The sequence below is a fragment of the Cygnus olor genome, chromosome 2 (assembly GCF_009769625.2).
Source record: "Cygnus olor isolate bCygOlo1 chromosome 2, bCygOlo1.pri.v2, whole genome shotgun sequence".
Classification (NCBI taxonomy): Eukaryota; Metazoa; Chordata; class Aves; order Anseriformes; family Anatidae; genus Cygnus; species Cygnus olor.
Genome location: NC_049170.1, coordinates 143,980,341 through 143,997,685, shown reverse-complemented (window position 1 = coordinate 143,997,685; position 17,345 = coordinate 143,980,341). Strand labels below are relative to the sequence as shown.

Sequence of the window (17,345 nt, the reverse complement as noted above, 5' to 3'; positions counted from 1 at the left end):
GAGAACTGGGATCATTACTTTTCATTATCAGTCTCTGAATAAGTTATTCATTTATACTTGTGCAAATGTAATGGCAGAAATGCAATTTCATGGACATGCCTATGATTGTAATTAGGTTTGTAGAACCTTTAATCATAGAATCATAGAATCAGAATGACCTGGGTTGAAAAGGACCTTAAAGATCATCTAGTTTCAACTCCCCTGCTCTGGGCAGGGTTGCCAACCACTACAGCAGGCTGCCCAGAGCTGCATCCAGCCCGGCCTTGAATGCCTCCAGGGATGGGGTATCCACAACCTATCTGGGCAACCTGTTCCAGTACCTTACCAGCCTCTGAGTGAAAAACTTTCTCCTAATTTCTAACCTAAATCTCCCCTGTCTTAGTTTAAAACCATTCCTCCTTGTCCTATCGCTATCAACACACGTAAACAGGCATTCCCCCTCCTGTTTATAAGATCCCTTCAAGTACTGGAAGGCCACAATGAGGTCTCCCCGGAGCCTTCTCTTCTCCAAGCTAAACAAGACCAGTTCCCTCAACCTTTTTTTTCATAGGGGAGGTGCTCCAGCCCTCTGATCATCTTAGTGGCCCTCCTCTGGACCTGTTGCAAGAGCTCCATATCCTTCTTGTGCTGGGGGCCCCAGGCCTGCACGCAGTATTCTAGGTGGGGTCTCACAAGAGCAGAGTAGAGGGGGACAATCACCTCCCTCTCCCTGCTGGCCACCCCTTTTTTAATGCAGGCCAGGACATAGATGGCCTTCTGGGCTGCAAGTGCGTACTGCTGGCTCATGTCCAGCTTCTCATCCATCAGGACCCCCAAGTCCTTCTCCACAGGGCTGCTCTCAAGTTCTTCTCCTCCCAGTCCATATAAATACCTGGGATTGCCCCAGCCCAAGTGCAACACCTTGCACTTGGCCTTGTTGAACCTCATTAGGTTCTCATGGGCCCACTTCTCCAGCCTGTCCGGGTCCCTCTGGATGGCATCGCTTCCCTCTATTGTATCGACTACACCACTCAGCTTGGTGTTATCTGTAAACTTGCTGAGGGTGCACTCGATTCCATCTTCTGTGTCATTGATAAAGATGTTGAAGAGCACCAGTCCCAAGACCAGCCCCTGAGGGACACCACTTGTGTCCAGCCTCCACCCAGACATAGAACCATTGACCACAACCCTTTGGCTGCGACCAGCCAACCAATTCTTTATCCACCTAACAGTCCATCCTTCAAATCCATACCTCTCCAATTTAGAGAGAAGAATGTGGTGAGGGACCATATCAAAGGCTTTGCTCAAGTCCAGATAGATGATATCCATCGCCCTTCCTTTGTCCACCGATGCTGTCACTCCATCATAGAAGGCCACCAGATTGGTTAGGCAAGATCTGCCTTTGCTGAAGCCATGCTGGCTGTCTAGTATTATCACTGAAGTAAGATAGTCATGAAGCATGATATTCAGTCTCGATCCTTTAATCCTGTTTGATTTTCAGGGCTAGCTCTGAGAAAGCTCAAGTCCCTGATATAATTAACTGATGATACTGGGTCAGTAAAATGGAGTATATATCGGAATTCCTATCACTATTTTTACTGAGATATGTTTGAGAATTTAACTTACGTTTATATCCACTAATGACATCAGAAATGGACTGAAACAGTTTAGCCTTTTTTTTTTTTCACTTCAGAAGGAAAGAAAAAACATGATATACATATATAAATAATTATTACTCTGCAATTCAGCTACTTGAGGCAACATTTTAAAACTTGGTCGACTGATTATTTCCAACCTGTGAATGCATGCAAATGTGGATATTTGAGATACTGTGGTAGACAATGCTCTTGTGTGTATGTAACTGCTTGAAATAGCTGGACATTTTATATGGTCAATATATATTCCCCCAAAGTAACAAATATACTTTCCCAGATTTAAAGGACAAAAAAATTAATATATCACGAATGTCTATTCCTCTGTGAAATGTGTAGGATGGAATTTAAACTATTTAGGTGTGTATGACTAGCTGGGCATATGAGGGGAGAGCAGTGGATGTGGTCTACCTTGACTTCAGCAAGGCTTTTGACACTGTCTCCCATAATATTCTCATAGACAAACTCAGGAAGTGCGACCTAGATGATCTGACAATGAGGTGGATTGATAATTGGGTGGATGGCAGAGCTCAGAGGGTAGTGCTTGGTGGTGCAGAGTCTAGTTGGAGGCTGGTAGCTAGCGGTGTTCCCCAGGTGCTGGGTCCCATCTTGTTCAACTTATTCATCAGTGACCTGGAAGATGGAACAGGATGCACCCTCAGCAAGTTTGCTAACGACACAAAGCTCGGAGGAGTGGCTGACACCCCAGAGGGCTGTGCTGCCATTTGGAGGGACCTCAACAGGCTGGAGGGTTGGGTCATAAGGAACCTCATGAAGTTCAACAAGGGCAAATGCAGGGTCCTGCACCTCAGGAGGAATAACCCCAAGCACCAGTACAGGCTGGGGGGCGAGCTGCTGGAGAGCGGCTCTGCAGAGAGAGACCTGGGAGTCCTGGTGAACATTGGGCTGACCATGAGCCAGCAATGTGCCCTTCTGGCCAGGAAGGCCAACAGTATCTGGGGCTGCATTCGGAAGAGCGTTGCCAGCAGGTCAAGGGAGGTGATCCTCCCCATCTAGTCAGCTCTGGTGAGGCCACACCTGGAGTATTGTGTTTAGTTCTGGGCTCCCCAGTACAAGAGGGATGTAGAACTACTGCAGCGAGTCCAAAGGAGGGCTACTAAGATGATTAGAGGACTGGAGCACCTGTCGTACGAGGACAGGCTGAGAGAGCTGTGTCTGTTTAGCCTGGAAAAGAGAAGACTGAGGGGAGACCTCATTAATGTATATAAATATCTGAAGGAAGGTGTCAAGAGGATGGAGCCAGTCTCTTTTCACTTGTGCCCAGTGAGAGGACGAGAGGCAACAGGCACAAACTGAAGCACAGGAAGTTCCATCTGAATCTGAGGGGGCACTTCTTCACTGTGAAGGTGACAGAGCAATGGAACAGGTTGCCCAGAGAGGTTGTGGAGTCTCCTTCTCTGGAGATATTCAAAACCTGCCTGGATGGCATCCTGCACAACGTGCTCTAGGTAATCCTGCTTGGCAGGACTTGGGTGGACTAGATGATCTCCAGAGGTCCCTTCCAACCTCAGCCATTCCATGATTCTGTATGACTACATTACTGAATTCAAAACATGTAGTACAGACTCTTACTTCACTGCCTGTCTTTATTGACTACATGGAAAGATTAGGGCCACTAATGTAACTTGCACTAAAATAGATATTTTAAATTAGGTGTTTTATGGCTAATGTAAAAATTGCAGTCAGCAGCAATCTGGCCCTGAAAACACACTAAAAAAATAAAAAATAAAAAATAAAAAATAAATTAAAAAAAAGGAAATTCAATCTGCAGGTTTCCTAAGTCCAATTCTGTATCTTTTCAGAAATTGCTTGCACTGCAATGGTGCTTATTTCTGTTGTTGAAGCTAGTCCATTTTGGAGAAAAGTAAGGGAAGAATAAGTGAGACAGAAGAACAGCAAAAGCAAGCATAATTCTTTAATTCGTCTTAGAGGGTGGTTTGGGTTTCATCCCTGCTTCTGTCACTCTTTAAATGGTTTTCATTAAACAATTCTTTTTCTTAAAACAAAAGAAAAAATCCACACCCTATTCCCTCCAAAACAGGAATAGGAACCTAGCAGTTCTCTACTTTGCAGTGAGTGTTTTCACTTCATGAGAACATATTTATGCTCCCTCTTGCAGTCTATTTGCTTCCATTTTTGCATGATGTTATCTCTAGAAGGAATGAAGTGAATGTTCTGCCTTTTGCTTGCAGCATGCTTGTGACTGCTCCTCCCCAGATGATAAGTTACTGATGAAAGTAACCAAACACAGGAGGCTGCTCTTACCTGGTGGCAGAATTGAACATGCAGCTGGCATTGCAGGACTGTTATTAATGCTGGATAAACTAGAAAGAATCACAAAGAAACTGCAGTAATTGGCAATACTGTATTTTGTCTTCCCCTCAATGTCCTCCAAATAATCTGGGTATTAGAATAGTGTTCTGTGCATCCATGATTTTCATGGCTGTGTAGCTCTTGTCAGAGGTAATATATGGTTGTCACTAAGGGTCACAGAATTTGTACGTCTGAATTGGTAATTAAATCCAAATAAAATTGTTAGAATGCAATTTTATTCGCTTAATGTTGATTTCCCATTGACTTTGGCAATGACAGCAAAAAACAACTTTTCATGATTGAAAGCAACAGAGTTCCTGAAGTGGTCAGGCAGTTGGACTTGATGACCTTCCAACTGAACTATTCTATTCTGTTCTGTTCTGTTCCATTCTGTTCTGTTCTACATTTTACAGTATTTTTACATTAATGCAGAGGGGATTACGTTTATGTTCTTTACCTCACATTTTTCTTCATAGGTGCAAGTGGTGAGTTTTGCTACAGAACACAACTGGGATTCCTTAGACTTTTATGATGGTGCTGACAACAATGCTCCAAGGCTCGGAAGTTATTCAGGTGACTGAAAATATTTTATAAGTATTTCACAGAGCCAACGTAGATTTTAAACACACGTCTTTTCGTAGTTCTTTTTTTCTGTGTTTATTTCACCCATAATTAACAACGGGTAGTATTCTTTTTATTTTAGTAATCAGTCACCTTCTGTCATCATCTTTTAGCAATCAGTCATTTTCACAAATTTGAAAAATTGAAAATTTTAGGAATGAAATAATATTCAGAGACTCCCAAACTATAGGCATGAACTTCATGAATGCTGTCTTCTATTAATCTCATGATTTGCCCACTCTTATAGCAGGGGACAGAAACACAGACCTCTACACTAGATGCCTCATAAAATAGTACAGTACTAAAGAATGCATTCTTTACCCCTATTTTAGATAAATGAGATCTGTTTGTTCGTTTGTTTTCCTTATTTTCCTTTATTCTACTTCTTGTGTATGACATGAGATCACTAATAATGAGTTTGTTGCCTTGTCATTCTAAGATTCTCGTTACAGACTTATGCTGAAACGCAAATAAGTAATCAATCACATTTCTAAGAACAGCCCTACCAAATATCTTTGGTGTTGTTTTATATATTTGATTGTAATGCTTGAAGTTATTCCAGTTACAGGATTTGCTCTTGCTTTTATGAAAACCCTAGTGAATATTTCTCCTTTTGTTGATAAAAGTGTGTGATATGACCTTATATTAGACCCTGTTTCCCTGAATGTCCACAGTTCTCGTCTCCAATACTGACGTGCACTGAAAATGTAATAAAAGTTTTAATAGGGGCAGATATTTGACAAGCATGCATGCTGACAGGATTTTGAGCAACCTGATCTAATGAAAGACATCCCTGCCCATGGCAGGGTGTGTGTGTGGGGGGGGTGGGGTGGTCTAGATAATCTTTAAGGATCCCTTGCAACCCAAACTATTCTATGATTTGATGATTTTATGACAAAATATGTAAGAATTGATTTAATGATCTTTGCCTCTCTCTCATCCTCTCTTCCCCTTTCTCTTTCTCTTTTTCTCTGTCTTTTTGTACAAACACCCGTGTTACATATGTACTTAGTTCAGTTTCTGTGCATTTCAATAATATTTTGATTTCTCTTTTCAGGAACAACCATACCTCCACTTCTAAACAGCACATCAAATAATCTGTACCTAAACTTTCAGTCTGATATCAGTGTTTCAGCTGCTGGATTTCATCTTGAGTATACAGGTAATGCAGAGATGTTCAATTAATTAAGACCATTTTCTGGTTCTAGACATCAAGTGTACCTAAACGATATGAAAGAGGAATATTCAGTCCTATTGAACATAATGAGCTACATACTGTTACTTCTGTAATTGTTAGAATTACATTTAATTCCAAGGTAGCAAGATCAGGCCTTAAATCTGTACTGCATGTATTGGGAAGTTTGATTTGTCTTGTTTTCACCTTCGTTTTTTGCTCTTTCAAAATCTTTTCAGAACATACAACAGCCAGGAGTAAATGCATGGCCTACAAACTCCTGTGGTGGGCTCAGCTGTGCCCTACATTTGGAACCAGCTGGAAATGGTTTTGTCCAGCACAGGGCAGCCCTTGACCTCTCTTCACAGTGGCCCCTGCAGCTCCCGCTGTTACCAAAATCTGCATATTATGCCCAATGCAATAATATATGCACTACATAATGGCCTTTAAGTACATAAGAGAACAGCAGATTTTTTTTTTTTTTTTTTTTTTTTAATTATTGCTGAATATCTCACCAGCAGAAAAGGCTGTAATTAAAAACATACATTCCATCTGAATGAGATTGCCTTTAGCTGACTGACAGGAATTCCGACAGTCACTAACATTTTGTTACAATTTTACTTTTCCCCAGCTGTGCAATTCCCTCTGCTCATATTGGTTATGGTGTCCAATCTGCATAATTGTTTCATGGTTATTTCTTGTCATTTTGACAGTATGCAAATCTCATGCTCTGGTTGTCTAATTAGCCAGAGTACATAGCCTTGCAAAAGTGCCATATGATAGCTTCTCTGTATCTAAACATTTATTATAGGTTAGAATTATCCTTCTATTTTCTTGAAATACAGGTACTGTCTCAGCTTATCACAACTTTAGAGGGAAAAAAACTGTAAAAAGTTATGAAAACAAACTGAGACTGAATCCAGTGAAAATGAAAATGCATCTGTGTATTCATACATGTTCAAATAATTGAAATACGTAATGTACTGCTGGTATATAGCTTTCATCTCTAAATAAAGAAACTGAAATTTCAGAATAAATGCAGAGCAAAATTCACTGATTTGAACACCCATTCTTCTTAATTGTTCTGATCATCTCTGACCCTCTGTCACAGAATTAGATTAACACAACTCTAACGTAGCAGCAGTTAAGGATTTATTATATACCTCTATAGCAGATAACAAAGTAAGATTATATGATTTTAATGACACCTAATCAGTATTTAAGTATTAGTCAATTAGCACAATGATCTAAAGAAATTTGTTACAATATAAACAGTGACTTAGTTAAAGATTTGTGAATGGCAAGGTTCATCTGAGACTTATTGCAGGGTTCTGTGCAGTCAGGCATTGGAATGGGTTGCCCAGGGAAATGGTGGCATCACCGTCCCTGGAGGTGTTCAAGGAGAGATTGGACCTGGTGCTTAGGGACATGGTTTACTGGGTGACATTTGTAGTAGGGTGATGGTTAGACCAGATAATCTTGAAGGTCTTTTACAACCTTAATGATTCTATTCTAAATCCAGTTACATGCTTACAAAATACCCCCTAGAGCAAATTACTCTTCCTATGTCCTTGTTGGCGTTTGTCTATGGATGAGCTTGTTCCTCGAGGACTGAGCCCTGAAACACACTTCTCAGGGGTAGCCTGGGAGGTGTCCTAACACAAGCGGAGATCAAGGGTGCAGCCCACTGTGATCCCTGGAGGGCTCCAAGAGTTCTTGTTTGGGATCGCTATTTATAGGATTGTGAGGCCATTGGTTTTTGGTCAGTAATATTCCAGAATTCAGGTCTTTGCCAATTTGTTTAGTAAGCAGGTTGTGCAGTCCCTTTCCCCTTAGAACTTAATTGTGTCCCTGTCAATTAGCCACATCACAGGGTCCAGATGTGATCAGAGGGGAGGCCTGATCATCTGAGACATGTATTGTATAAACAGGTGTTAAAGGGAAAAGTCAAGCTTCACTGTACTCTATATGTTATAGAGATATTTATGTGTGTACTTCATAAATTTCTTAGAATTTGTCTTAGCTTGCACCATTCATATATTATAAATAATTGTAAAATATTCTTTAAATAGTAATTTTTATTTAACTCAGTTCTTCCAGGAAGAGATCATTTACATTACCAAGTTTTCAAGTATGTAGAAGACAATAATATAGTGAAGTGCTGCCACTATTGAATTCCACAATATTTCCCTATTGCCCTATGTACTGATGTTTAGTTGCTTATCTAGTCCTGGCTTCACAATTAACTAGGGTGGAGTACTTGCACTAGGCAAAGAGAGTAACAGAACTACTTACACTTCATGTTAGACATATTCTTATCTCACTGGGTAGCTGCAATGAAAAATTTATTCATTTCTCTTTTTGACAACCATGAAAAAGCATACATACAATTTATGGTGTTTACTGCAATCAGGAATTTGAGATATTTCTGTTATAATACTAAAGATACTGGGTTAAAAATAACAGATTAAGGGAAATTTGAGGTGATTATTGCACAAATATTTTACTCTGTGCATGTGTGAAAAATGGATGAAAAAATATCATCAGACCTGTGGAGAAACAAGTGCAAATACATACAAATTTATGGTTTGCACTATTTTTCCTGTATTTTGTACCTGTTGTAGTATTGGCTAGCATTCCCCAGAACAGAGGCTCGGAAAGTAAAGTGCATGTGCTCCCAATTTCAGTTAGGTAGGCTATGGTGAGACTGTGAGTAGGAATGAGTTGATATGAACCATTTCTTCTGAACATAGGAAATATAGGGGAGACTTTGCATTGAGACTGCAGATTGTTGTGAAATGTTTGTTATCACCCTGCTTATTTCTTTCCCTTTCCTTTGCTTTTGAAAGGAAGTTTTCCTCCCTTTATAACTTTTTTTTTTTTTCATTTTTTCTCAGAATATTATGCTACTTGTTTGTCCACAGACAAACTGCTGATACCCAATAGCTTCCTAAAACATTGGTACAGTGTGCCTATATACAATGTACACAGAAATTGTGTGAATTTAGGATCGGATTCTGTATTACTTAGAATGTCTGAACTTCTCAATTTTTCACAGCTATTGGTTTGGACTCTTGTCCTGAACCACAGACCCCAAGCAATGGGATCAAAATTGGAGACAGATATATGGTTGGAGATGTGGTATCTTTCCAGTGTGACCAGGGTTACTCCCTTCAGGTGAGCCAAGTTTCCAGTTTCATATGGTGCCTTTTACATGGCTATGTTAATAAGTATTGTTTCCACTTGAGACGCTTCCTGAAAGTACTACGGTTTCCATTGATAGGTTACTGTTTTCAACCACTGTTTTTGTTTGTTTGTTTGTTTGTTTGTTTTCTCCCGTGTGACTCTGCAGTCAATAGTCTCCACTTTATCTAGCTCTTTGAGAGCATAAGAGAGAAAACAATCATTACCTATTCATAGTATGTCCCTATTTTGACAAATAAAAATAAAAATCTTAAAGGGAGAAAACATTCTATTTTTGTTATGTAACAATGCATGATTAACTGGGGTTGTTGATACCTGGAGCAAAATAGTAAAAAGACAACTTACTTGCCTTTGTTTTTTCATTAACTAGTCTGGCCTGTAATATATGTTGATGGTTGTCAGATTCTAACCCACTGAAGTGAAGTTTAACAGCACTAATCATTTCAAATATACATTTTATATAATTCTGTGAAGACCTTAATACTGACAAAATATACATTATATTATGTATCATCAAAAAAAAAAAAAAAAAGAAATTGATATACCTTTTTTGGACTAAAATTAATTTTATAAAGCTAAAGTTTATGTTGTATAATTGAAACTGTATCCGAGTTTCCCCTTCAATATAGAGTTACTAGCCCGTCCCACAGCCTCCCAGCATTCCAAGGAATGTTCTGAAATGTTCTATGATTACAGCTGTGAAAATGACTATTGAAATCTAATTCTTATGTTGCTTGCTTGTAGCAGGTCATTCTTGGGAGAAACCGGTCATTTTTTTTGTCGGTTTGTTTCTTTGTTTTTTTCTGTTTTCATACTTAAATACAAATGTGTGCGCAGGCAAGCCACAGTACCTGCCTGAAATAAAGGAAATACAAAGAACGCTGGAACGTAAACCATGAAAATACACACAAAAAAATCTCTTCCCTCCATGTTTTTCTGGCACATGCAGCATGACTTTGCCTCTTAAATTTAATTAATTAATTTATTTATTTATTTATTTGTTTATAGCAAGGGGTAGATATGCCTACATGCACCAGTGGAGGCAGCATGTTTATTTTTCTTCTAGGGCAGAAAATGAATGGTTCGCACATTAATAAATAAATTATTTACAATTACCATGGATGCTTTACAGATATTTGGTTCTGTGAAATGCTACAGGCTATGAAAAGCAACTTTTCTTTTCATATGAAGGTTGAACAAACAGGCTAAAAAGCTACTGATTGTTTTCTACTGGGTCATCTTAATGTATACACTACATGGTTTTGCAAGATATCCCAAGTACAGTTTTCTCTTAAGAATTTTCATTTTCCTTTTCTGTTCCTGGGATGAATGTAGTGGCTCACTCTGGTGGATCTTGGAACTAACCGGTAACAGATTGCCTGGAAATCATAATACCTAATTTGTTGTAAAGTGACAGTGTTGTAAAGAGTTTCCTTAAATAGCTCAGCTTTTCACTACTTAAGCTATTTCAGGGTTGAGCATAAAGACTCAATTTTGAATAGGTATTATGAATTTTAGATGTAAAGCTAGTAGTATATAATGTATATAGGTGGTTATCTTTTTCCATGTTTCACAAATGATGCAAATAAATTCTATGTAAACATCACTTCAGTGAGACCTTTAGTTTCTAGATACTTGGTTTATACTAAGCTGGTGTTATGAAATTTGTCTGGAGACCATTAGAAATAATATTAAGGAAATAAACATTTTTTCTAGTAGGCTGTCTCATAGTTGCAGTCTTCTCTGAAGGTATGATACAAATCACAGGGTAAACAATCTATATTTTATACCTTATTTTTTATATACTTATTTTTAATTATTTAAATATTGTTTTTGGGATACCAATGATGTATCATATATTGTATACTTTTTATTATATAAGTTAGCAATGTTGTGCCATTTTAGGGACATTCACATATCACCTGTATGCCTGGACCAGTAAGAAGATGGAATTACCCGATTCCAATATGTTTAGGTATGTTCATCACACATAAACTTTTTTAAACAAGCCAGAATGAGAAATCCAGAGAACTCAGAAATAAGAGATATGTGTAGGGGAAGAAATAGGGAGAAGTGAAAGAACTGAATTAAAAGAGAAAAGATCAGATTAAGCTGAAGATTTTCAAAGTATACTGCACATATTATAGCAAAGCTTTTTTGAAATGTACAGTCAGAAGAAGAATGGCATATGTTCCAGTCAGAATCTTCTGTATTAGTGATGAGACCTCCAGAGACCCTTACACACATACTTTATTTATGAATCATTTCCACAGTAGAGTGGTGAGTACTACAGAAAATACTAAAATAAAAATAGCATTACATTATCATCTCTGATGAATTCAACATAAGGCATGTCTGCCCTATTTAACAAGATGTATTATCTTTCAAATTAAGCTATATAGATGACTATATTAATACTATTGGAAGAAGCACTGGGAGCCTGCCAGAAGCCTAAATGAAATATCTGAAATGAATTAAAATATGTTCTGTTTAGATGATGAATAAATATGAGTAATGAAAAACTGTTCTTGCATTCTTTTTCACTGAATATAAATGGCTTTTTGTTTGGGTTCCCTAATAATAAAAGTTATCTCTATTTGTAATGACTAATGTACAGATAGCAAGATCCTGCAGATCTCATTAAAAATTTATATTTGCTTTTCTTCAGAACAGATTATTTATCCTCTTGACCTGTCCCACATAATCCTGTTCTTAATCCTTTGAGGTGTAATACAGTTCCTATGAGATACTGGGTTCCCACAGTTTAGTGGTTGGTGACAGCTGGTGATGTTATAATCACCAAGATTCATATATTAATAATTAATATTCACAAAGATTCAGATATTAATAATAATTTGGGGAAGTTAGTCTTCAGTTTTCATTTTTTAACATTAACATATATCTAGGAAGTCTGATACAAGAGTTGTGCTACTGTATGGAAAATTCTGAAGAAAAAGATCAATTCTCTTTAATGATAATTTGTTTTCTATTATTTTTCCTTTTTTGCAAATAATAATTTCTAATTGTGTTTCAAAGGATGTAGCAACTGTTAATTGGACAAAACTGTTACTTAAAAATAATTGTATTTAACATAATTAATCTCTTAAAAAAGCTTACATTGAACTGTAAGTTACATTACTTACTGATGTCATGAAAAAATATAAAATTAAGCCCTAAAATGGGTTTAGTTGAATTTCTAGAAATATTTAATAGAAATATTTAATAGAAATATTTAATGCATTAACATTTCCAAAGTATTAATTTTATCTTATTTCTAGAACAGCAGGGTTTAAACAGAGTTTTTGAAAGGTCTCTTGAAAAATAAAAATTTTAAAATACATTTTTTCTCTTACCCAGATGCATACAAACCAAAGCAGAATTGTGTTTATGTGGCTATGAGCTGATGTGTGCCACTTGCATGTTCACAAAGGTGGTACACAGACAGTGCATCCTCTTTGAGGTGCATTTGTTGCCTAAATTTAAACCTAGCCAATTCAGAGTAGAAAAATATTTTTAAGGTACCCACTTGTAAATTACTTTGTTACATATATTTAATGATAAAAGTATGTTTATTTATTTACTTTTTTAAATATAAACCTTGATATTACTATATTATTTACCTTGAAAAGATCCTTAATATTCTGGAATAATTGTTAGCTCATTCTACTCTTCTGAGAAATGTCTGTTTTTTTTTTGCAGCACAATGTGGTGGTGCCATGTCAGACTTCAGTGGGGTGATCCTTAGTCCTGGGTTTCCTGGTAACTATCCTAGCAGTTTGGATTGCACATGGACAATAAAACTGCCGATTGGTTTTGGTACGTGTCCTTTCATGGATAAAAATTGTTTTGTTTTGTTTTATGAATTCAAAAAAATGATTCAAAAAAATGACATATTTTAAAATATTCTGAATATTTATCCCGGTAAGAAAGGATTTTGGATTCATTTAAACAAGTAATCAGACCCTGAAAAGAAAGATTTAAAATAAAAAAGCAAAAATTTATTTGCCTTTCATTTAAAATATACTGCAATTTTATGATTAAAATAAAATTGCTTAATAAGAACAAAGCACAATTTTCTAACTAAAAAGGGTTGATTTCTCTTTGTGAGGCCAGAAACCCAACAAAAATATCAGTTAAGAAGAGGTAAAAGCTACATTTGAGTTCATTATTTAATCATTAATCTTTTTTTTGCATGTCCAGACTGAATATTGCAGCAGCATAGAAAATGTTCTTGGAAGGGACCACTAGAGACCTCCCACTTAAAGTGAAATCATTGGTAATGTTAGATCAAGTCTTCTATGACTGGCAGAACCTTCTCAGCAGGGCTGCTGCTCTCCCAGTCAGTTCCCAGCCTGCACAAACAGATAAAGCTGTTCCACCACAGATCACAGATGCAGAAATTTGCACTTCTTATGCAAACTTTTAAGGATTGTAATGACTTTTGACACAATCTTCAAGGGTGTCATTTTTAATTATTTTTATTTTAATTATTTTTATTTTTTTATTTTAGGTTTCTCAGGATAAAAATAAACAATCAAACAACAAAGCAACGCAGAAGCTCTGTTATATGGTTTAGCAACTACATTTCCTTGTTTAGTATCCTCCACAAACTTGTTGTGGATGCATTCTCATTATCTAGGTCTCTTGTGAAGATATTTCATAGTATAAGCTCCCATATCAACACATAGAACATTGTGATTGTTACTGGCTACCAACTGGATATTGAACAACTGATTACTAGAGCCTCAAAGTTCAGTTAATTGTAACCCACGTACTGTCCATTCATCAAGCTGATATATCTTCTGCTTGTAGATGAGAATGCTATAGAAGACAAAATCCAAACCCACAGAAGAATGAAATTATATTATATCCACTTTTCTCCCTTTGTCAATATAGCCAGTAAATTACAGAAGGAAATCAGTACTCATCAAGTGTAATTTTCTCTTTTTAAATCCAGGTTGACTGGTTCTGTGTACATTTTTATCCTTTATGTGCTTGGAAATTACTTCCAATTAGACAAGTTCCATAACCTTTATGTGGGTTGCAGTGAACCTGCAGTTGCCATCGCCTAGGTCTTTTTTTGTGCCTTAAATATATATGTATCTTTTGCCTTTTTATGGTCACCATTGACTTCTCTCATTCACCATGATTTTGCACGGAGAATACCATCATTTCAATTACATTGGCCAACTCACTGAACACCTTTGAATGGATCCTATATCACAGAATCATGGAATGGCTGAGGTTGGAAGGGACCTCTGGAGATCATCTAGTCCACCCAAGTCCTGCCAAGCAGGATTACCTAGAGCACGTTGTGCAGGATGCCATCCAGGCAGGTTTTGAATATCTCCAGAGAAGGAGACTCCACAACCTCTCTGGGCAACCTGTTCCATTGCTCTGTCACCCTCACAGTGAAGAAGTGCCCCCTCAGATTCAGATGGAACTTCCTGTGCTTCAGTTTGTGCCTGTTGCCTCTCGTCCTCTCACTGGGCACAAGTGAAAAGAGACTGGCTCCATCCTCTTGACACCTTCCTTCAGATATTTATATACATTAATGAGGTCTCCCCTCAGTCTTCTCTTTTCCAGGCTAAACAGACACAGCTCTCTCAGCCTGTCCTCGTACGACAGGTGCTCCAGTCCTCTAATCATCTTAGTAGCCCTCCTTTGGACTCGCTGCAGTAGTTCTACATCCCTCTTGTACTGGGGAGCCCAGAACTAAACACAATACTCCAGGTGTGGCCTCACCAGAGCTGACTAGATGGGGAGGATCACCTCCCTTGACCTGCTGGCAACGCTCTTCCGAATGCAGCCCCAGATACTGTTGGCCTTCCTGGCCAGAAGGGCACATTGCTGGCTCATGGTCAGCCCAATGTTCACCAGGACTCCCAGGTCTCTCTCTGCAGAGCCGCTCTCCAGCAGCTCGCCCCCCAGCCTGTACTGGTGCTTGGGGTTATTCCTCCTGAGGTGCAGGACCCTGCATTTGCCCTTGTTGAACTTCATGAGGTTCCTTATGACCCAACCCTCCAGCCTGTTGAGGTCCCTCCAAATGGCAGCACAGCCCTCTGGGGTGTCAGCCACTCCTCCGAGCTTTGTGTCGTTAGCAAACTTGCTGAGGGTGCATCCTGTTCCATCTTCCAGGTCACTGATGAATAAGTTGAACAAGATGGGACCCAGCACCTGGGGAACACCGCTAGCTACCAGCCTCCAACTAGACTCTGCACCACCAAGCACTACCCTCTGAGCTCTGCCATCCACCCAATTATCAATCCACCTCATTGTCAGATCATCTAGGCTGCAATAAATCTACTATGGCAAAATTTTGATTCAAAGCTGGCCAATACCTTTGTCCCTTCTAATTTTTTACACTTCTGGCAGTTTTATAGGGTCACATGCACTTCTTGGAGTTCTTTATATGTCGGTTGAATTGCATTCTTTTTTTTTTTTTCTTTTTTTTTTTTTTTTCCAGATCTGCCTGTTTTCAATTTGATAATTACCATCTTCTGTCATATTGTTTATTTAATAATACAGAATTTCTGGGTCTACTTCAGTAAGTGTATTTGTCATCCCAGATAGTTTTCCCTTCTACATCTGCTCAGATTATTCTTCCATTCTTTTTAAAATCACTAGTGTGATCTTTTTAATTTTAAGACCTGTAAGCATGGTTCACTCATGATTTACAAGAAAGCCATTCATTCTGCATGGGTTGTTTAAACAGAAGAATATTAAACGTCCAGTAACACTGACTGAACAGAATCTATCCTTGTGGGAAACACATTATCTTGGGATAAGAATTTCCAGATACAACCCTATTAGTATGTGTGTATTTTGTTCAAAAGTCACAAGATTCGAGTGAATTGTTGATTTTTTGTATTAGCATTTTATTCAAATAGCATTGGCACATTAATTCTGCCATTACCTGACTCGAGAGCTTGACCTTATAGTGTCTAGTGTTTCTTTATGAGTCATAATGCTGTCTAGAATCTTCAGGTCCCATGAAGATCTCTGCTTGTTGAATTATTGAAAATAAAATAAATAAAATAAAATAAAATAAATAATAGCAGTAGTAGATTTATCATCCTAAATCAAAGCAACAGAGAAAGCTATTCATGAGCTATAAGGGAACAGGATTATTTTCCAGAGATTTTCAAAGACATTTTCTATAATAAAGAAGAAATAATAAAATTCTGGAATATTGACTGATTCCATTTCAAATTCCATAAGGTGTTACATTCAAATGCATATGAAACCTGCTGTCTTTTTATCCCAGATATATTCCCTTCTACCTCTTGCCTTAGTTTATTGCTATCCTACTTCTTTTGCAGTCCTGACTCCTTCCTTCAATCCTTTTTGTTTGCTTGCATTCTCCAGATTAATGCTTCCATTTCACACCCCACATCCAACAATTCCAATTTGACTCTTCAAACTCCCATTTAGACTCTACATTGCTGACATACTATTTAATTTCACTGCCACTAGGAAGGAAATTTAACTATTCAAGTTTTGCCTTAGCTGAAATAAATCAGTTTAGCTCCACCAAAAACAGTTTTTCTACACTGCATTTTAATCACTGTATTTATTTTATATATTTATTTAACACTCACTGTTTTCCAGTTCATGCACAGGAAATCTGAAAGCTCCCTTTACTAGAAGAAAACTAAAAGTGCAAAGATTGAAATGGGCTTGACGTTTTCAACATTTCTATATGTTAAATAGGAGGTGAATAAAACTGAATTTAAAATTTAAGTTGTTATATTTCATTGTAATCAGTGGATTTCATTGTAATCATCATAGGAACCTTCTATAGGATTTCACTTGTTTAAATGTTTCTAATGAGAGGTCTTCAAAGTTAGAAGTCATGGATCATAAGCTTTTCCCTTTTCCCCTTCATGTTAACCAATATTGTAATCTAAACCAATGTCTCTGTGCTGACAGTCTTAGAGCTAACAATCTTAGAGCTGGTTTTATATCAAAGTGAGTTTAAAAAAAAAAAAAAGAGAGAGAGAGAGAGAGAGGGAGAGAGACAGTAAGATAGCATGAGTTAGCAGTTATTAAGCAATGGCAACTTAAACTTAGCACAAGTTTTGGATACGAACTGAATTCTCTGTGTAGGAAAGGAAGTGTATAGGGTTTTGGAAGGCTGGCAAAATCTGTTGGTACGCTGGACATTTTGTCTGTAAGGACACTGTGAGAAACAGTATCAACAATGTTTGCTGAAATCCGAAAAGATCACATCAACTGGCTTCCCTTGGTCAACTAGGTGGGTAATCTCATCAAAAAAGGAAATTAAGGTAGTTAAACAGGACTTTCCCCTCTTAAATCCATGTTGCCTGTGACCAATGACTGTGTTCTTTCAGGTGTTCTTCATTAATAAATACCTGAAC

The 17,345-nt window shown here is 37.7% G+C and overlaps 1 protein-coding gene across 6 annotated transcripts in view; it reads left to right on the top strand.

Moving 5' to 3' along the window:
- Positions 1-17,345, top strand: part of CSMD3 (CUB and Sushi multiple domains 3) — a 710,416-nt gene that overhangs the window by 590,412 nt on the left and 102,659 nt on the right. For all 6 annotated transcript variants that reach the window (XM_040546910.1, XM_040546915.1, XM_040546914.1 and 3 more), the window contains 5 exons: positions 4,442-4,538; positions 5,644-5,748; positions 8,819-8,937; positions 10,870-10,939; positions 12,664-12,780. In XM_040546910.1, coding sequence (XP_040402844.1) covers positions 4,442-4,538; positions 5,644-5,748; positions 8,819-8,937; positions 10,870-10,939; positions 12,664-12,780 — 508 coding nt within the window. The remainder of the gene's footprint in view (positions 1-4,441; positions 4,539-5,643; positions 5,749-8,818; positions 8,938-10,869; positions 10,940-12,663; positions 12,781-17,345) is intronic.